Genomic DNA, 21,691 nt, shown 5'->3' on the forward strand with positions numbered 1-21,691 from the left:
TAAAACTGTGCGATATGGCTTTGCAAATTGCGAAGCCAGCCCACTTGGCCAGAAATCCCGCCCCAAACTCCTTCCCTTTTCCAAATTAGCATCGCACCATGCGTTATGGTGCTTTTCGCATGCGTTATCGCATTTTCGCATGCGAAAACGCCATAAAGCAATTTGATAAATGACCCCTTTAGTTCTTTGCCAGACGATGAGAATCATCAATTCTCTTTGTAAACTCCAACGGCATCACCCACCTACATATAAAAAACATTCCCCCTATTCATTTCTAATTTTATATTCTGTATATTCCATAACTTGAAGGTCTGCTCACAGCTGATTCCATAAAACTGAATAAAACCTAACAACAATAGTCCATTTGTCAGTTTATTTACTTACTTTCTGTATTTTTAATTAACGGGACATATGGAGGTCAAGGCTGTATTCAATGGACACTGCATTAAAGATAAGTTTTTAATTGCATAAAAAAATCACATATACCAAAAACATTTTTTTTTTTTAAATTGATGTGACTGTTGGACTCAGATGCAAAGAAAGGGGTAATGATAAGGTGACTAGCTATGTAAACAAATATCACAGGTAGCCTTTTATGAGCAGTTTCTTTCATGTGCATACAATCATTAGTGGATTTTGCAGCATTTTTCTATAAGGTCTATGTCAGTGATGGCGAACTCCAGTCTTTGAGTGCCACAAACAGGCCAGGTCTCCAGGATATCCACCATGAATATGCATGAGATAGATTTGCATATAATGGAGGCCGTGCATGCACATCTTTCTCATGCATATTCATTGTAGATATCCTGAAAACCTGGCTTGTTTATGGTACTCAAGGACTGGAGTTTGCCTTCACTGGTCTATGTGAATTTTACAGTTCAATAAAGAAAGCCAGTCCCACTCATTGTTGATTGAGAGTGTGGGAAATACACTTTTCTTTTCCCTTTAGACTATGACTGTTTTATATTTACTAAACAAAGATTCAAATCATCATGTTGCCTGCAACCTAAAGAAACCACATCTCAAATCAATACAATCACAAATTGAATGTTTCTTACACTTTATTTCATGAAGTCGACAGCCTGGCACCTCTGAATTTTATATCACCTTTTTTGATTTATTTATAATTTAAAATTTAAATTACATTTAAAAATATATATAAATTAAACAAGTCCTTCATGTTGATATCACCTTTTCAATCCTTTCAGGGGTTGGAGGTCCTTCTGAGTTGTTACTATGTGGCAGATGCTGAACTCCAATATCGTACAAAATCCACCGAAAATTGTTTTCAAAACAAATCTGGCTCTCATTAGCCAAAAGCTCTAGGGAAGCCTTTAGTACCTGTCACTCACAGCTACAGCACTAGTAGGAAACAGCAAGTTTGTGTGACCGACGGCAGAGCCTTGCATAGCATCCGACTGCCATGGGCTGTCGTCTTGAAAATCCAGTTCTCATCTGGTTTCTCGCAGCAATGGCAAAGTTCCCAACCGCTGACTTGGTTAAAAAAAAAAAAGGATGCTTCAGTACAAAATGTCCTGTAAAGGATTTTTTCTTTTATTTTGTGTAGCAGCAAGTCATTTTGTACCCATCAATTTTCATTTCCTAGGTCTCCATTCTTAAATACATAGGCTTGACCAGTAGCTTCAGGAACACCTATTAAAGAGATGCTGACTTGTCCATGAATGCTAGGGTTGACTATTTTGTTCTTTATAAAACTGATGCACGTATGTCATGGGGCAAAAAACAGAAAAAAAATGTGTATTCTAATTCCAAATTTAAATTCTAGCATATTTCATATTTGTGATTAAAAAAAAAATGACTCTATTTAACTGGTCTAATGGTCACTATTATACTAGGACTGCTAAATATTACAACTTAAAATGTATCTAAATTCCAGTGCCACTTTTAAGAAGTTTAATTAAAAGAATTCTAAAGAAATGTGTGACAAGGAGAATAACTTATCACTGCTTATTATAAATAGAAACAAATCCACCATTTCAAGGTAAAATGGTCTATTCCTCTTACTATGTCATTTGACAAAAAAATTAATTCTCTTCACGGTATTTGCTACTGTAGTACCTCATCTCTATTATTGAGTGATGAATTATCAGTTTAACTTCTTTGTGTATTTATCTGTCCCCCGTATTTACAAGATTTCCTCATCCATTATCCTCTGTCCATGAACTGAGTATAAAGGATGGTCATAGTCCCAGCAGAGTAATTGTGGGATACGTAGAATGTGCTATCATTGCCCATAGTAAATGTCTGGAGATCAGGGACAAAAAAAAAAATTTAGTGACAGGAGAACCATGGCTGAGCCAGCGTGCCGTAATCAGTAAGCATTCAGGAAATATTACCACCATAAAAATAAAAAGTGTAATCCCTCCTTTTCTTTCCCTTTGCCTGAGGCTCTGCTAATGTTCTGTACCATGGTGCATTCTAAAGCGGTTTTGCCACTCAGCCTTCTGTCTAATTGCATCAGTGGCTGAAGAGCACTAGAGGAAGTCAGGCATGGGATCCGGTATCCAGCTCCTGCATGATGACGGCGATGGTGTGATACACCTCTTTAGCCTGTCAGGATGTGAAGAAAAAAAAAAATCCAGTGATTTTAAATCCAAACACTTTTCCTACTCTCCTTCAGAAATGTCAGTATGCCTCTAGTTTGTTTTATTAGCCACAGTGCTGCTTTCTGACAAAGTAATAAGCATGGGCACTAATTATGGAGGAGGAGGTGACAGGTTAGCGCAGCTATAGCTGCATCATGCACAACTGGGAGCATTGAAATAGAATGCAAACATCCCATCTTTTCACCGAAACACAACCTGCAAAAGCCCAATGACATGGCATAAAATGTGAACGTCTCATTGTGTTCCACTGCATGGGGTGGCTTGACAGTACAGGCATGGGAACTGTGCACGTTTGCTTTGTTTAGACTTCATGCTTGGCTTTTGCAGCTAGTGTTGCTGGGACATAAATCTTTTCTAGCAGGGACTTTAAGCGCCGAATGTGAACATTGATAGTGGCAGATAGAATGTGAAGCTGCCTCTGCTAATCAGGACATTAGTAACCTTTAGTAGTGTTGATCACTTGTCTTCTTTTCTAATTCCTGTCGCAGGTTGCTGCGTGCTCAGGTTTACATTGTATGCCTAGCATTCATTCGCCCCTTTTGAGCTGAGTCCAGGCTTCAGACCTAGTTCTCTGCTCTCTCTCCTGTCTGAACGCGTTCTGTATGTCGTTTGGCCTCTCATGCAACACAGATGCCAGCAAAACCCAGAGCTTCCTTTCTTTCAAATCTACATTATTCTGAATAGTTGACCACTATTTAAAATTAGACTTGAACAAGCTAAAACTTCTCTCCTTTTACATGAACCTCATCATCTGTGTATCCACTTTAATATTTCATCTACTACTACTGAGTGAAACCTGGATATCATCTGACTCTAGCCACGTATCTTTAATTAAGAACATAAAATTTCTTTAAAGCACTCTGCCTAAAGCCCTGATGGGACAAACAAGCTGCTCTCTCCTTTTTTAGGAGCAGAAAGTGTTAACAGGTTTTGTCTTTTCAGTGTTCTTTACCCTATGCATTCTGTGGAACACCTTGTGTACCTGACCGTGTCAATCGGTGTTGTTTTTCAGCTACCCATGTGTGAAAAGTTACAGTCATAATTTGAAAAACAAGTCTGGATACAGTCAGGCTGAGTGCAGAGTTTCCATTCCAATCAAAGTCCTGGCGCAGGAAGCCACATCTCCAGCTCCAATTGGGACCAAGTCAAAAGGAACTGCAAGGGGTGGATATGGAGGGAGAGGGGTTGAGTTCAGTGGTAGGGGAGAAAGAACTACATCTAAGTGAGGCGGGAAGTGGAAGAGAGAAAGAGGGCTGCATGAGGATGTGCACTTGCAGTGGGATAACGTGCTAATTCTGGCTCCTCCCGTTTGAGGATTTACCTCAGAGCATCCACCTGCTGCGGATGGCTCGGCCTGGCAGCCAACCACACAGAACAGCTGGCCACCTAGAACCTAGCTATTCCCTCTTAGCCTCCACTGCCACCTCCCACCACCTGGTCCTGCTTCCTCGAGGCTCCTGGCTGCAGACCCGCTAGTAAAGTAGCTGGACCCAGCCGGGAGGGGATCCAGACACTCGGCCATTCCACAGCCCAGACAAATGACAGCAACTCACTAAGCTTATACACTCCTTGGTGTAAAGAACACCTTTGAAAAGTTTGTCTACTCCATGGACTACACCTTTAGCAGTCTCTGGAGAGGCATTTGTGACAGCAGTGCTGCTGGTTACCTGTTCAAGTTCAAACCACATGGTCTTGGGATTAGAAGGGGAGCCATAATTTACTTCTACTCCTTGTAGACTGGAGCTGTCCAATGGGCGCAAGGTTCTCATGGTCTGCACATCCAATAGTTGGATGGAGAAATACAGCTTCTGTGAATGATGGAAGAGCCCAGGGTTAGAGGTGAAGCGAGCTGGCAGGCAACTGGCTATTACAAAGTACATTATTGCACTGTGATAGAGTGGAAACAAGGAGTCTCCAGTGACAATCTCCCTATCTTAAAGGAAAATTGATTCTTACTTGCTAATTTTCATTCCTGTAGTACCACAGATCAGTCCAGACTCCTGTGTTTTGCCTCCTGTCTATGGCCCTGTTAATTAGATCTGGGAAGCATGGTCGATGTGGCCACGGAGGGAAGTCCACAGCAGCACCAGAGCTCCGTTTCCTTCCATATCATGTTCAATTTAGCAGCTAAAAAACCATGACACCATAGTGTTCTCTTTGGTCGGGATACCCATATCTTCTGTGAATGAAAGACATTGCTGCCTCCAACAGCTCCCACTGCTTGGGATCTAACGTTCTCTGACTGAGAAAATCCGCCTGAATGTTGTTCACTCTGGCGATGTGAGATGCTGCTAGCCTTTCCAAGGGCTGCGCTGCCCAGAGAATCAATTTCCGGGGCCTCTCGAGCCACTGCCTGATTCTTGGTTCTGCCTTGACAGTTGATGTAGGCCAGCCTCATCGCATTGTCCAATAGGATCCATACTGGATGGCCACGTAACCTTGGCAGACAGGCAAGCAACGCAAACTGCACTGCTCTTGTCGCTAACCAATTGATAGACCGTGAAGCCTCCTATTTTGACCACTAGCCCTGGCCAACTGATCTTGCCACACTGCACTCCATCTGGGGAATCTTGCATCGGTGGTGACTGTTACCCAATTTGGAACTTCCAATTCCACACCACGTTCAAGATTAGTGCGAGTAAGCCACCATGAAAGAGTGTCCCTGACTTCCACCTATGATCGAAGAGGAAGATGAAACTCTTCTAATAACGGATTCCAGCGGGAGAAAAGAGCCCCCTGCAGAGGTCACATATGCACGAACGCCCAATCTATTAATTCCAATATCCTTGTCATAGAACCCAGGACCTGTAAATAGACCCTGGGCACCAAAAGCTCTAGCAGCAATCTCTCTCTGTAAGAAACACTCTCTCCACCAGCATGCGGGAAAAGAACCACTGCTGCAGCTTACCACACAGCTAATCAAAGCTTGCCTGCACCTTCAGCATGTTTAGGCCGGATCCATTCAACATATGGCACTGAAAATCATCGAAGGCCTGAAGAGCTTCTCAACAACTCAGGCCTCTTGACTGGCCAAGAATCCACGGAGACTGGGGCAGAGAGCCAGTAACCCCCGCTGCTTGTTCTTCTAAACAAAGCTTTGCGCATAAGCAAATTAAAACTGGCAGAAGGCCTCTGGCAGAACCAGAAATGACTCCTCGGTGCAAGTACCTCTCTGCATCTCCATGGATCAGGGAACCACTGGTGATAGTTGAAGAGGGATTTACCCTGCCTCTCCCACCGACGGTGCTAGGGAATCTAAAATGGCTGCCATTTCCACACTGCTGGGGAAACCCATAGCGCCTAGATCCCATCACCTGCGAGGCTTGTTCTACCGGTACGGCAATGCTTGACACAGACTCTCGAACTCCAAGCTGCTTTTGCCACATGCGTACGCTGTTCCTCCCTTCACCCTTGGCACCACCAGCACTTCGACAAGCAGGGGTACAGTTCCTCAGCGCCATGGAGCCAACACCCAGTCTCCTCTGCAGGTAGAGAAGCTGCTGAAAAACCCTATCCCTGAACAACCTGAGCTGCTAATGGAGCTCTCTCCGGAATCCCGATGTGCAGAGATTTCTCTAAGTAGTTCCTTGTTCTCTTATTTTTTTTTTTTTTTACTCTCTGAGAACAAATATAGATACATAGAAACAATACTTTCCTTTGCAGAGGTTCCAGTTCCAGGAGTACAGGCTACATGGCAGATCAGAGAAGAGCCATACCACTGGCTTTATCTATCTTTTTTCACCAAAATGTATCGATCCAGCCCAGGACAAACCATATAAAAACCCACTCACTGGGCTTGCAGTGCAGAACTGCCAGCAGGTTCCTCAGTTGTCTCGTGGGGGGATAAGGGATCTGGACCACTGGATATCCATCCCATGGTATCAGAAGGGTCAGCAACCCCCTGCTTGTCCGCCTCAAACCAGGGATGATAGCCCCACCAGGATCTCACAACCTCCAGGAGGATTCAGAAATTTTGTCTTTTAATCTTTTTCTTTCTTTCCACACTGCAGGTTTTACACCATCCACTATCTGCTGGAGACAGAGAAATACTGTGGGACTGCAGGTGCCACACTGGGTTATGTACGGTGTCAGTGAAACTTTTTGTCTCCATCTGTTGGCAGGGAGGCAAAACCCAGAAGTCTGACTGATCTGCATAGGTACTGGGAACAGCAATTTGTTTTTTACTATTTGATTTACTTTTTACTTTAGATATAGTTCTAAGCACCTTGAAAATAATTTGCAAAGGCTACATTAAAAACTCAGCTATAATATGACTTGAAGGAAAGCCTATACGACATTTTTCAAACTTCGTAAAACCTTATGCCAAGCATCCATGCTGCATATATATTTCCTCTTGATTGTAACATATTATCCACCCCTCATTTGCATTATATTCATATTAATTTCCAGGGAATAGGGTCAAAATACAATGCCACACAGTGCCCTTGACCTATCTTTGCTTTAGTTTTACATTGTTCATTCAGACCACCTCATTCCTTTTACTTTTCTTGACAGAAAGATTTCACTTGTGCACCATTGCACTTAGAAATGTGGAAAACTATCGAAAGTAGAAAGCATGAGAACAAAGCCTCCCCAGACAGATAAGCTACCCTTTCTTCAGCTAGAGAGAAGAACCAATGCAGGTACCCACCTCATCCCCCTCCCTTCTATAAGACAGCATTCAGTGTCACAAATTCTTTCACACATTTTCTATAGCTATAGAGAGAGCCAACGCACATGGATTCTCCTCTTGGCTTTCTTCGTAAATACCAGGACAAAACTACACCCCCTTCCGTATCAGGGAGCGAGATACAGTACCTGGGACACACTGTCTGCCACAATTATCTGCTGTCGATTCACCCCCAGCAAGCATGGAGATGGGACCCCTGGCTCGCTGATCCGTTTCACAGGGTAAATATTGTAGTCAAATAAGGGAAACTGCATCACAGTCTCTGCAAAAAGGCAAATGGGAGAGGGAATGACGGCTAGATGGCCTTGTATTGTGATCATGCCATTTCCATAGCTAGTTGCTGACCTGGTGCTGTAGGACACCTTCTAGACTAGAGGAAGAGTTTTGGACTGATGGTGAACTAAATAATTTTCACTGATGCTTGCAATAGCAAAAGTAAATGTTACAGAAAGTAAAGAGCCGTGCTAATGGCATAGATTCACACCACCTTAGCTCTGTACTATCTGCACCTAGCTGGCTTTTAGGTAAGGACTTGCCATAGTATGGAAAGACAGCTCAGGACAGCATGCAAAGTGCAGTATTTATACTACAAGTTTAGAGTAGAAAGCATCAGTGCAGCAAGTACAGGTCAGAGAATTAAATGGTATCTTAACACCCAAACTGACATTGTGCAGGTTGAAATGTTAAACTATTATTCTTCAGTAAGATAAGCAAGAGGGTTGCCTCCTTTATGAACAGGAGAAATGGTGGTACTGAAACTGGAAATGTTGATAAACCGCCTACCACGCTCCTATCCATAAAAGGTTACAGTGGGACTGGACCCCCATCTTCTGTTTAGCCTGATTTTCTGAACCCCTCACAAGTAATAAAACCCACCCGAAATCAACGGCAGGTGTGAAGGAGTTCTCAGAGGTGCTTTATGCTGTACTATCATAATGAAACAAACCATTGGCAGCCATGCTTTTATCGTTCTGTATTGGTTTTCATACACAATGTCATAAGTGCCTGTCTGCACTTTTAATGAAAAAAAAAAAACTGGCTAGCAAAGGCTTGAATGGCCTCCCTCATAGTGCCCCAAGCCCCGTTCCTTTGCTTGCTCTGAGGTTTGATGGGGGGCTGCTATTGCTCATGATTCACCACCTCACCTACAAATTGGATTTTGGCTTCCCTTTGGGTCAGTTTCTGAATGGGCTTCAGGTCCTCGTTGACATACTGGCCAATGATCTGCAGATTAGCATGTTGCAGTGTCACCGGGATGGAATTTAGTAGTTCCTGCCTGTCCAAAGATATAATTCACATGACATGAATTCCTAAAAGTGTAAAGAAACTGTGGCTCTGACTTCCTTTTATCTATGAAAATATTTCAAACATATTAGTTAAAAAAAAAAAGGGTATTTTATTTATTTAAAAAGATTTCTTCTCACCTTATCTGCCATTAAAAGTGAGGTACATAAAAATACACAGTTAAAAAAAACAATATACAGTAAAACATGTGCCATAAAGACCATAAAATTTGCCATACTAAGACAGACCAAAAGTCCATCAAGATCAGTATTCTGTTCACAACAGTGGCCAGGTCCCAAGTACCTGCTAAGATTCGAAAAGGTCATTATATTCCATGCTACTTATCCCAGGAATTTTCCCAAATCCACCTCAATGGTTTATGGAATTTTCTTCCAGGAACCTGTCCAAACCTTTTTTTTAAATGCAGCTATACTAATAGCTTTCATCACGTCCTCTGGCAATGACTTCCAGAGCTTAATTATGAGTTGAGTAAAAAAAAATACTTTCTCTTATTTAGTTTTAAATGTATTACCTGGTAACTTTATTGTGTGTCCCCTGGTATTTGTACTTTTTGAAAGAGTAAATAATTAATTGTTTACTTACTCCACTCCATTCATTTAGGATAGAGGTCTATCAAATCTTCCCTCAGCTGTCTCTTCTCCAAGCTTAAGAGTCCTAACCTCTTTAGCCTTTCCTCACAGGGGAATCGTTCTATCCTGTTTATCATTTTGGTCACCCTTCTCTGTATCTTTAATAATTCAGCTATATCTTTTTTGGTAAGAAATGTTTTAAAAGGAGCCACAAACTATTTTTTTGTTTAGTTTATGAAGACTCAAAGATTAATTGAAAGCATGACTGATACCATTTAGGAACACTTCTATTATGTTTTGGGCAAAAATAATCGTGCTTGTGTCTTCAGACTATTTCATATCTACAGTGGGAGAGGTCTGCCACCTGTGAACCATAGACGCATACCACATCATACGATGGCACATTTAGAATGAGGGTGCTTAGAAGCTTGCAACACTGTCTCAAGTTTGCAAGAAATATAACTTTTAGACAAAGTCAAAGATAAGTAAAATAAGCCAGAATTTAATCAGGCATAGTCTTTACCCAGCAGGTATTAATGGTAAAGTCTGAAGAGTTAACCTGCCCTTGGTGCCATGCCAGCAAGTGCTTGCCCTAGTTGTCAGAGTTGAGCACATCATTGATGCTTTGTACAATGCACTTGTGTACATCACTTTAACAGATGTAATCATTGTGTGCATCTCGGACAAAATGAAAAAAAAAAAAAAGATCCAGGGCCACCGGCAGCCTCCGCTCCACTCCAACTGCAATAGGGAAACGGAAACAAGTTCAGAAAGGTTCCAGGTCAGTGACATGGTGTGATCCGGCAGAAAGTCGCCACTGCTTTTAGGCCACAGCTATTGGCACATGAGTTTGTTTTGGGGTTGGATCAGAAATAATTAAGGGAGCATGAGATGTATTCCAGTCTGGTAAGTCCGAAGGTGGCGTACCTTGGAATCCCAAAGTTAGGAGTTTGAGGAGCCATATTGGTCTTAGAGAAAATTATAATCTTAGCAGGTTCTGATACCTTTTATTGGCCTAACATAAGATTAATTAAAATAAGGGGTTATAATACGAGGGTAAGTCAGTAAGTAAGTCACAAACATACATGGGATTAATATTCATGAAATTTATTTAAATGCAAAAGATGAATTATTTACCATGAAATATACAGAATATAGTCACAAACAGTTTTTCTGGAAAAACCAACTACTTTTCAACGTAATTGCCGCGAACATTTATACATTTGTCCCAGCGTTTGAAAAGTCCGTCAAAACCTTCTGCGTAAAAGTCTTTTGGCTGGCATTGTAACCAGCACTTCACCTCTTGTTCCACTTCTTCATCACTGGTGAAATGTTTATCACCGAGATGGCTTTTCAGTTTGCCAAACAAGTGAAAATCGCTGGGTGCCAAATCCGGACTGTATGGTGGATGTTCAAGAACTTCCCAGTGCAGGTTCGCAATTGTCTGACGAGTCTCATTTGAAGTGTGTGGTCTGGCATTATCGTGAAGAATCAGCACTCCTCTTTTTTCCAGATCTGGGTGTTTTCTACGAATAGCTCCTTTAAGCTTTAATAGAGTAGCACAGTAGGAAGCCGAATTAACAGATTCACCACACTTCTGAAAACTGGTTAAGAGTATCCCATCTCGGTCCCAAAACACAGTCAACATCACCTTTCCTGCAGAAGGCACAAGCTTGAACTTTCTCGGTGTCGGTGATAGTGGATGCTTCCACTGCATGGAATCGCATTTCGCTTCTGGTTGATAGTGGTGCACCCACCACTTGTCACCAGTAACAATACGTGCCATCATTGATTCACCTTCGTTTGCATAACGGCAGAGATTTTCCAAATAGACACCCATCCAGTTGTTCTTATTGTCTTCGGTCAGCTGTTTGGGAACCCATCTTGCACAGACTTTGCGAAAGTTCAATGCATCGTGCACTAAGGCATATGCTAATCCGTGAGAACACCCAATTTCTTTGGCAACTTCTTCAATTGTTACCCTCCGGTTAGCGCGAACCATCTCTTCAACCTGCTTCACAGTTGCCTCTGTCGCAATCTCTACAGGTCGACGAGGTCTGGTTTCGTCGTTCACGTAGCACGTCCTTGTGCAAATTTATCGGTTCAGTTATAAATTGCTTTACGCGAGAGACATTTCTCTCCATATACTGGATACATTTCTTTATGAATGTCTTTTGCCACTAAGTCCTTAGCCCATAAAAATTGGACAACAGCATGTTCTTCGACCGTACAATCTGTCAACACGGCAGCCATTTTCCTTGTGTACACAGCCCCTGCGCATGCACAGTTTAAATAACTATTTATGTACATAAGCCCTTCTAAGGTGCTGCCATCTATGGAATATGACATTACAGATATATGTTTTATTACCTTAGTAGAGAAATTTGTGACTTACTTACTGACTTACCCTCGTACATGAACTTTTGGGACCACAAAGGACCCCTTCTGAGGCTGTAGCTGCAAGGCTGAAGGAAGTACTTATAGCTAAAGAATATTGTTGTGCATTAATCCCTACAATAAAGGTCTTTAGGATGTATCAGAGTTGAGTTTGGATTAGCAGAAAGTTCCTTGCTGGAAATTTTTCCGATATTGAGATCAGGGCTGTGAGCAGAAGTTCTTAGAGGATACTATAATGAGCCCATTTTTTTTTTTTTTTTTGCCAAATCAATTTTTATTGAACCAACATCAAAATAGCATATCAATATACACTCAGTAACCTTGACTCAACAAAGCATACAAAATATATATCATTCTGGTCCATTATATTTTTCAAAATAAGCATTTCCCTTCCTTAAACATCCTATACCTAATCCCCAACAACCCTGAAAGTAAAACAGATAACTAAATCAAAAAGCAGAAGCCCTCAAACCTACATTCAAAATGGGCTCATCTTAGAGAAGCTTATCACACCATATACGATAAGGTTCCCAAATACTTATAAAGTATTGTAGTGATTCCTTACCAATCTGCCATTAACTTCCTCATTAAAACATTTTTGGAATTTTTTTTTATTAAAAGACATCAGAGAAGGCAAAGCCATTTTTCTCCAAGAAGCAGCAATTTCACATCTAGCAGTAATAATAAATTGTGACATCAATTTCAACTTTGTTTTCATAGGAATAGCAAGCAGAAAAAAAGACAATAGAAATATTTTGGGGATCTTTGGCAACAAAACATTGGTTACTTGTTGGATCAAACTTATTATCCCATCCCAATAAGAGTGAACTTGATCACACTCCCACCAAACTTGAAAAAGGTACCAATATTGCCACAAATGCCGAGAATTATCCATTGTAGGAAAGATTTTATGAAGTTTTTCAGAGGTCAGATACTTCCAAAATAGAACTTTAAATCCATTTTCCACAATTACAGAACTTTTACTGACTCCAGAAAACATTTATCCCACTATATTTCTTCCAAATCATCTCCTACATTTCCCCTCCCACTCCCTCGGATCCACTCCTTCATTATCCAAATCCTCATCTAGCGCCTTCACACTCAGCTCCTTCAGGACATGAGGAATACACGGCTTCAATTCTTCCTTACAGAAAAGACAGACCACTCTCGGCTCATCCCCCTCCGCGATAGGGAACTCCTCAGACTCAGCTAAATCCCTAGACTTGTCCCTGGTTCCTTCCTAACTCACGGTCCATCAACTCATCCCCCTGATTAACCACAGGGTCCACATCTGTCCGATCCTAATACAGGTCGTCCAACTAGTCATCTGAATCCTCTGAATCCAAATTCTCATCTGCGTGATTGAGCCCCAATCGGCAGAGGAGGGTCCCCGAACGCCTGACCTTTTTGTTGTCTTAGGATTGGGCTGCCCTTCTTGATGTAGAGATCATTTAGTCCCTTCACCCTTTCTGGCCAAAAAGGCTTTGTGCATGAGCAAAACAAACTCTATGGAGAATTCTTCTCCTTCACTGTCCTCCTCAGACAATTTCAAATTTTCCACCCTCTGCTCTTCATCTCCGGCCTGCCTCACCGGAGAAAGAAGGGGAGAGGAGTCCTGGAGCTCCCAGGCTGGCCCCTGCATCATGTCGTGTGCAGGCTTTCTAATCCTTGCAACAAAATCTCCCCCAGAACCCCCCTTTATAGGGCCCTACGAACAGGTAGCCCTCCTGTCAGATTATCCCAAGTATCACTCCTCCCTCCCCCCTCCCCATGGCATAGTCCGAACAACATGTGGCCAAGTTAAGCCGCGATTAAATGCTGTCACAGGTCCTGCAGCTTTTGGCGCCCTCTATTGGCGCCATTTAGGAAGGGGAAAACACGCAGTGCAGTCTGGCTCCTGCCTCGGCACCGCAATCAAAATGCAGTGGCCTGAGTCACCAGGAAAACTTACCCAAACAGCTCAGCACAGAAAAACCTCCTTTTCCTCCAGCCCAGTGGCTTGTGACTAAACACCCTGCCATGACTCCACTGGAAGCACCTGCTTCCCCTCTAGCCTGCCTTTTTTTTCCCCTTAAAGTTACAGGCAGTCTAGCAGCCCAGCCAAGAAACAAATAAGAATAAAATGCTTTCCTGCTGGCGGCTGCCAGCTGAATCCTCTGGGAAGGAGCCTTCAGGGAAAGGAGGGAACCAGAACCCCTGGTTTACCTAACCCTGGATGATGTGAGCTAAAGCAGCACAGGGATCACCAATCACCCGCTTGCATGGCTCGACCTGAGGGATGACCCACGAAGGAACCTAGCACCTCAGGGAGCTCTTCCTTTCTTCTTTCCCTAAACTAAGCTAATCTACTTTCCCTTTTTCTTTTACTCTTTTAAAAAAGAAAAAAAAAACTAGACATACAGGTTTGCACCTTTACCATCTGCTGGAGACAGAAATACTGAGGGACTGCAGGTGGCACACTCTGTTAAGTAGCAGTGCCTGAAAAGTCTTTAGTTCTCTGCCTCCATCTGCTGGTAGGGATGCATAACCCACTTGTCTGGACTGATCTGGGGTATGAACAGGAATCTCTGATATCAGTCATAGCCAATCTATAAGCAGCCCATATCTTAAAAGTCAACAGCACAAAAGGGTTACCCGAAAGACTAATATCCCTGGATGATCTCAGTAGCCTGATGAGTAGATTTAAGGGTATGTTCCCCACAGATAATTGCTCCAATTTAACTCATTGTTTAATTGATTTATTGCTCTGCCAAACTCAGAGCACGAAGTTGGGCTGCCACATAGTAATATTTAAACTGGGCACAGCCAACCTACCAAAGCTCTTTTTCTGATATAAGACTGCCTGAGACACTAGGGAATCCATGCTTCCTGATAAAACTGAAGATCCTTCTTTCTAAAAGATACAAAATTCTGTCAGGGATTGCGATAGGAAGTATTTTAAAAAGATAACGCAGATTTAGAAGCAGAGACAGCTTGACTTCTGCAATATAGCCAAACCAGGAAAAATCAACATGAGACTAATATCAAGCTTTCTACAGCAGCTAGAAATCAGTGGGGTGTAATTTAGAGAAAAAAAGAATCTGCCAATGAGCTCCAAGTTTTACCCCCAAATATTTCAAACAATCCCATGTCCCCTTAAAGAGAAAATTTTCTACCAATACTGAAACCAAAGGTGGAGAAAGCTTCACATTCAAAATCTTGGATTTCCCCATATTTACTTTTAAGCCCGAGACTTTCCTGAAATCCACTAATGCCCTCATCAATACAGGAAGAGTTAAAAAAGTGTTCACTGAGAGTAAACCTAATGTCATAAACAAAATGTGAAATTTTAAATTCAGTATCCTCTACCATTATGCTATTAATATCCCCCAATCTACAGACTCGTTCTGCCAAAGGTTCCATCACAATGGGAAATAGAGTGGACAAAGGACAGCCTTGGCGAGTGCCCCTTCACAAGAGAAAAGAGTCCATGTATCTCCCATTGATTTTAATTCCGGCTGAGCATAAAGCCCTCTCACCCATGAAAGAAAATTAGGACCCAAACCCATTTTCTGCAAAACTTTAAATATAAAAGACCAGTCAAAGACCTTCTCTGCGTCAACAGTAAGTAGTATATCGGGTACATGTTGCTTCTGAGCAAACCAAATCAAGTTCAGGAGTTTTCTGATATTGTCAGCAGCAATTTTGTTTGGGACCGAAACCAGCTTGATCATCATGGATCAAATCTTGTATAACATATGCCAAACGAGTAGCCAAACTTTTTGCCAAAATTTTCAAGCCCAATTTCAACAGGGAAATAGGTCTGTAAGAGCTACACAAAGTGTTATCTTTACCTGGTTTGACAATAAATCACCCCAGCCTGATTCATGGAGATGGGAAGACACTGCTTGGACAATATAAAATGAAATACCTTAACCCTCGAATTTATCAAGTCCAGGGAATCTTCCAAAAAGGTAGAAACCCCTGGACTTTCTAAATTGTCCACTTCTCCCTCCAAGTCTTCCTGGACGTTTCCCGTGCCACACAAGCACGGAGGAAACTTTTCCTTTCTATGAAACAATCTGTGCTGAATATTGGGGCTAGTTTTTTCCTAAAATTCCCATGCAAATGCCAGATTATGTTTCAAAATAATAAATTTATATTTCTAGATCCATCCCACCTGCAACGTTTTATCATAGATAAAACTCCAGTTTTATGAAAGGGTAAAGAGGGGATATAGGATTGTTATAAGAAATGTCAAAGCTGTAGAGTCAGTAATCCTCTCCTCCTCCAGAAATGTGGGCTGGAATATTGTTATTTTCTTTTTAAAAGTTGTGATGTGAATATTATGTAATACCTGATTATATCATTTCATTGTAAGTGTTATAATTTGAAAAATATAAATTAAAAAAATAAATAAAAAATGAAATACCTTAAACAGAGGATGAACAATCCTCATTAAAAAAATGTTGTAGAATTTTGCCATGAAACAATTTAAAGCAGGAGATTTGTTCAGTTTTAAATTAACCTATTGCAGATAAAACGTTTGTCCTTTAATCTTTTTTTCAGGTCCATTTAGTACCTCAGAGGAAATAACTGGCAAAGGAATCCCACCCAAATAATGATCTGTCTCCTTATTCTTAATATCCAGATCTTTAGAGTACAGATCCCAATACAACTGAACCCTAATTTTATCATTTTCACAAAGAAAAGCCTCCCTTCACATCTTTAATCTTAATGATTTGATTTTGGGAATGCAATCCAACTTCTTGCAAGCAGTCTACTCATTTTATTGCCAAATTCAAAAAATGTTAAGTAACATCCACTTTGCATTTAATCTCATCAGCATAAAGTGCATTGACTTTCTCTTTCTATCTCCAGTTTTATAAAAATTTTGGGATGCAACTGTTCTAATAGACAAATCAAATCTGAAATCTTAGCACTCTCCAATTGTTTGTTTCTTCTTAGCCATGGCCCAAGATATCAGCTTACCCTGAATGACTGCTTTAAGATAATCCCTCAGAATCTGGGGCGAAGTGCCCTCCTTATCGTTGAACTGGAGATATTCTTGCAAGTCAGACCTCAACTGCTCACAAATATGGAGATCATTCAACTTCCAAAATATCGTCCAAACTCTTTTTGTGTGAAAGAACTTCAAACTCAATAGAAGCACGATCAGATCAGGTAACGGAACCTATGTCAACCGCGATCACATCATATAAACAGGACTAGCTAACCAAAAATAAATCTATTCTTGCATAGGTGCCATAAGGCTTAGAATAAAAAGTATAATCTCTTTTTGAAGAATTATATAGTCTCCAAATGGTGGTCAACCTCCAAAATGAAATGAAAAGTTAAACTTACTTCTTTGTAATTTTGAGAAGACTCCACTACATTTAGAATTATCAAGAAGCAGGGAGATCATCATATTAAAGTCACCCCAATAATCAATGGCCTTCCAGAAATTCACTGTGAACCTTCCCCAAAGCAACAAAAAAAAAAATCACCCTGGTTGGTATTGGTACCATGCGAAGTAAGAAGAGAGAGAATTATAGAACCAATCTTGGCTTCAAAAATATATATCTCCCCTTTCTATCCCTTTTAACCTCCAAGACATCAGTGTCTATATCTTTTGAAATTAAAATATCCACTCCATAATGTTTAGAGTGACCCAAATTCAAAGCACAAAACATGCAGAAAAAAATGTTCTCCCTACTCATTTCTCATCTTGCTTCCTCAGATGAGTTTCTTGAATAAAAAAACAGAAGCATGGTACCTTTTTGCTTCTTTAAATAGGAGCTGGTGTTTCATAGGGGATTGTAAACCTTTAAAGCTTACATAAACTTGAAATCTGGTCATCATAGGAAAAAAGACAAGAATGCACTTCAAAAGCTCAGGAATGCCCATTCACCCTCCCATCACACCCCACCCTATCCCTCCCTCAATAACATCAGTAGTATACCAGACCATTAGCACACCAGCCCATTGAGGAATGACTACCCCCTAAAATGATTTCTTCCTTGAATTACATATAGCTATACCCAAATCTATGCGTATAAAACATCAATAGGAAACCAACCCTAACAAAAAAGGCATCAAAGCAAACCCAAACTTGACTAATCATGTTAACAAGCATTCATGATCAACACCAGACCCCACAAGCTTCTTCTTAGCACACTGGGATTTCCCAGTTGTCCATCTCATTTCCATAAGGAGTGAGGTGCAAGTAGCAGGTTCCTTCTTCTCAGTCTTCCCCCTCCCCCCTCCTTTTACTGACTCTCTGCCAGTGGGAGAGCTCTCTGTGTGGGTTACCTGCTTCTGCTCCATATCAGTTTCACTGTGATTCCAACTTCACATAATGATTGTCCAGCCTCAACCACAGATCTAACTCTCATAGTAGAATCGTGTATGGTAAAAGAGAGACCAAGGGGGGGGGGGGGGGCAGGAAATCATCTATAACGAATGTTCTCAGCTTTTAAGGGACTATGTGCCACATTTCGGTTCCCTACTTCTTCCCAGAATGAGGGGAGAGAAATCGTTAAACATTTACATGGTACGGCCTTCCCACTGTAGTGAGCCCATAGACCTTATTTTCCTCCTAACAGCTTCTTTTATAATAAAGGGGTGGCAACAAGTGACAATGTCTGGCTTATTTTTAACAAGAGAACCCAATGCTCTATGCACATGCTCCAGCTTCACATCCTATTTAGCAATCTCAGAATCATTCATATTCCAAAATCACTGAACAAATATTCTGCACTGTATCAGCAGAGTCTGTACACTCGTCTGTCTCAGGAATGCCCCAAAAATGCAGATTGCACCATCTCAAATGGTTTCTGAGGTCCTCGCGTTTATCAGATAACTCTCCATTCACTTCAAAACACACAAACTCCTTTTGCAAGTGTTTCCCAGAGTCGTCCTGTTCTTCGAGACACTGACCCACGTCCTCAGTTCTTTTGCCAGTTTCATTTAAATTCTGCTTCAGGTCAGCCACAGTTTCAAGAATTTCACTTTTTACTGCTGCAATATCAGCCCTTAAATCCTGGAACCACTTTTGAAAATCCAGCCGAGTAAGGCTTTTGTTTTCTAATATTTGCTCCTCGTCATCCACTAAGGGACTCTCTCCCTCTGTTTCCAGACACTGCAGTGCTCCGGGCCTCTTTCGCACTCGGGCAACCACCAGCCTAGGAAAATTCTTTGAGGTTGACCGTTTTCTTCTGGAGACATTTCAGTATACGGAACACTCGAGCAAGTATTTGTAGAAGCCAGATGAGTCAAAACAGCAGAAAATTTGGGTTTAATAAAAGCCACATGGGGAGCTCAGTCCTTAGGCAGCCATCTTGGCAAGGTGACCTCACTTCCCCCAGCCCATTATTATTTTTTTTTTTAACCTAACAGATGACTACATTCCAGTTCTCATGTACTCTCTTCCTGCTTATTTTTACAAGTTGCCTTTAAGAACTAATACAGATAAATTGAAGACTGTATTCTGCTTAGGAGATAATGCTGTCCTACAGGTGTGTTGCAATGTCTGTTTGATTGCTTTGTACCCAAAATGACATGCCATCCTTTATTTACCAGTTAGGGGTCTCTTAATCTGCCAAATTTTAAAGACAATCCATTTTGCACTTACTAAACTGTATGAGCGTTCAGCAGGTCCAAAAAACAAACACTGTGTTTCTTTGTGCTCAAACTATTCTAATCATGTTTAAATCGACAATTTTTATTTGTTCCCATATCTCTGAAAAAAAAAAAAGTGAAATGCCCGTGCTGCAGTCCCAAAGTTATAATGAAAAGAGGCAAAAGCAATGACGGTGAGAAAATTCAATGTCTCATGAAAATTCTTTTCAATGCAACATATAACACTCAACAGGAAGTTCTATCATGCTGACATATAACAAACTTTTTAGCACAGTACTCTAATGCTGGGAGGCAGCTGGGAGGCAGCTCTGTCACTTGGCCATTCAAATTTTGGAAACATACAAGCTCCAAAAGGAAAAGAACGAGAGAAGAAAGACCAACTGCCCCAACTACAGGTTTCACCTGCTTCTCAAGGGTTGGTCTTATATCACATCAACAGACACATAAATATACTTAATTCAAAGTAGTTACTGAAAACTCCCAAGGTAGATGCTTAGCTGAATCTTGTTGTCTTCAGCCGGCGCCATTTTCCAAAATGGCGCCGAAAAATGGCGGCGGCCATAGACGAACACGATTGGACGGCAGAAGGTCCTTCCGGACCCCCGCTGGACTTTTGGCAAGTCTCGTGGGGGTCAGGAGGCCCCCCACAAGCTGGCCAAAAGTTCCTGGAGGTCCAGCGGGGGTCAGGGAGCGATTTCCCGCCGCGAATCGTTTTCGTACGGAAAATGGCGCCGGCAGGAGATCGACTGCAGGAGGTCGTTCAGCGAGGGTTCCGGTGCCTCGCTGAACGACCTCCTGCAGTCGATCTCCTGCCGGCGCCATTTTCCGTACGAAAACGATTCGCGGCGGGAAATCGCTCCCTGACCCCCGCTGGACCTCCAGGAACTTTTGGCCAGCTTGTGGGGGGCCTCCTGACCCCCACGAGACTTGCCAAAAGTCCAGCGGGGGTCCGGAAGGACCTCCTGCCGTCCAATCGTGTTCGTCTATGGCCGCCGCCTGCTTAGATTAAACAGCACGAGATGCAATAGGTACATGGAATTTATAAAATGGATAGCAGAAATCAAGTACTGCATGTGATGGGCTAGCAGAGTTCCAAGATGTCCTAATAGTGACTACAAAGCCACTCACTATTCCAAACTATTGGCTTCTTTACTATTTAGCTATGAAAAAAAATCCATGTGTCTTTCACAACCATTCCAAGATAACTGTATATTCCTGAGCAGTATGTTGTTAGGAAGAGTTGTTAAAGGGACTAAGCCTTTACCACACACATCGCCTGAAATGTGTCTCAAAGCTGAAGAAAGTGCTGCATCTCTACTATTCACATCGCAGCATCTAGGTCCAACATGGTACTGAAAATTAAATTAATACCTAACTTACTTGGAGGGTGCAGTTTCCAGTCCTTTGATCCAGAGCTGCAGTGCTGCTAAGGTGCCCACTTGCCTCAACTGGTTCTGCAGGAGCAGTTTTCCATTCAGGTAAGCTTGACTCACCTAGAGAGTAAAATGACCCATAGACATAGCAGTAATATTTATTAGAGCTAGTATCTGCTCAGCTTCAAAAGATTAGGTACAGAATTATAATATTAACATTTTATCCAAACTCAGTGAGGTCGGCAAGATGAAACTGTATTGGATTATGCATTACATAGAGGCTATAGTTATGTTAGGCTTGAAATAGAGGCTGGAGTTCTATTAGATTGTACTTTAAATGGAAGATGGAGGCTATATTCTAAATAGAAGGCAGAGTTATATTGGCCCGAGCTCTAGCTGGTGCCAAGCCTTTTAAACCTGGGGTTGCATTAGGGCATGCTGGACATGTGTTTAAAGCCTAGAGCTGTTGAACCATGTTTTACATGCAGGCTAAGAGATGTAATGGGCTGTGCTTTATATGGAGGCTGAATGCACCATGTTGTCAAGTTTCAGGTGCTTTCCAAGTGAAGCAGGTATTGGACTAGTACCGTGCAAGCCTTTTAGAAGAAAACATTAATCAGTCAACTTTGTCCATTTTGGGCACTCTAGCAAAGGGATAACAGATGAGAATCTCTCCCTTCCTTGCTATTTTAAGACATTCCCTTTGGATACTTCTCCAGGGCCATGGTGGATGACAGCAGAAATACAGTTACCTGGTTGTAATGGATATCTGTGAAGATGGCATTCTCAAAGTGTAGTGGCAGCTTCCAGGTGACCCTGCGGAACTCAAGCGTCACAGAGTTATCTTCTAGCAGGAAATCATGGATGTATTCTTCTGACCGGATTGGTCGGACTACCTCACCTGCATGGGCAGAACCAGGGTCTGATATGTTACTGCTGAGACCTCCACAGGTTTGCATATAATATTGGTATCATCCCCACCTCTGATCTAAACTCACTATTTCTCTCCATCAGAGCCTGTCACCTCATTTGTGCTTGTGAAAACTGACTGTATTGCCTTCTGCAGTAGGTAAGAATGGGAGATACTGTGGAACAGGGAAGTAACTTAGT

The 21,691-nt window shown here is 41.8% G+C and overlaps 1 protein-coding gene across 1 annotated transcript in view; it reads right to left on the reverse strand.

The window, feature by feature from the left end:
* Nucleotides 1-1,043: 1,043 nt before the first annotated feature.
* The window catches only part of MYO15B (myosin XVB), a 198,806-nt gene continuing 178,158 nt past the window's right edge, over nucleotides 1,044-21,691 (reverse strand). The window contains exons 42-47 of the mRNA XM_029597500.1: nucleotides 21,334-21,482; nucleotides 20,589-20,701; nucleotides 8,463-8,593; nucleotides 7,446-7,579; nucleotides 4,295-4,435; nucleotides 1,044-1,494 (exon numbers count right to left, since the gene is read on the reverse strand). Of these exons, the coding sequence (XP_029453360.1) occupies nucleotides 1,363-1,494; nucleotides 4,295-4,435; nucleotides 7,446-7,579; nucleotides 8,463-8,593; nucleotides 20,589-20,701; nucleotides 21,334-21,482 (800 nt within the window). The 3' untranslated portion in view covers nucleotides 1,044-1,362. The remainder of the gene's footprint in view (nucleotides 1,495-4,294; nucleotides 4,436-7,445; nucleotides 7,580-8,462; nucleotides 8,594-20,588; nucleotides 20,702-21,333; nucleotides 21,483-21,691) is intronic.

Source organism: Rhinatrema bivittatum, chromosome 4 (genome assembly GCF_901001135.1).
Source record: "Rhinatrema bivittatum chromosome 4, aRhiBiv1.1, whole genome shotgun sequence".
NCBI lineage: Eukaryota > Metazoa > Chordata > Amphibia > Gymnophiona > Rhinatrematidae > Rhinatrema > Rhinatrema bivittatum.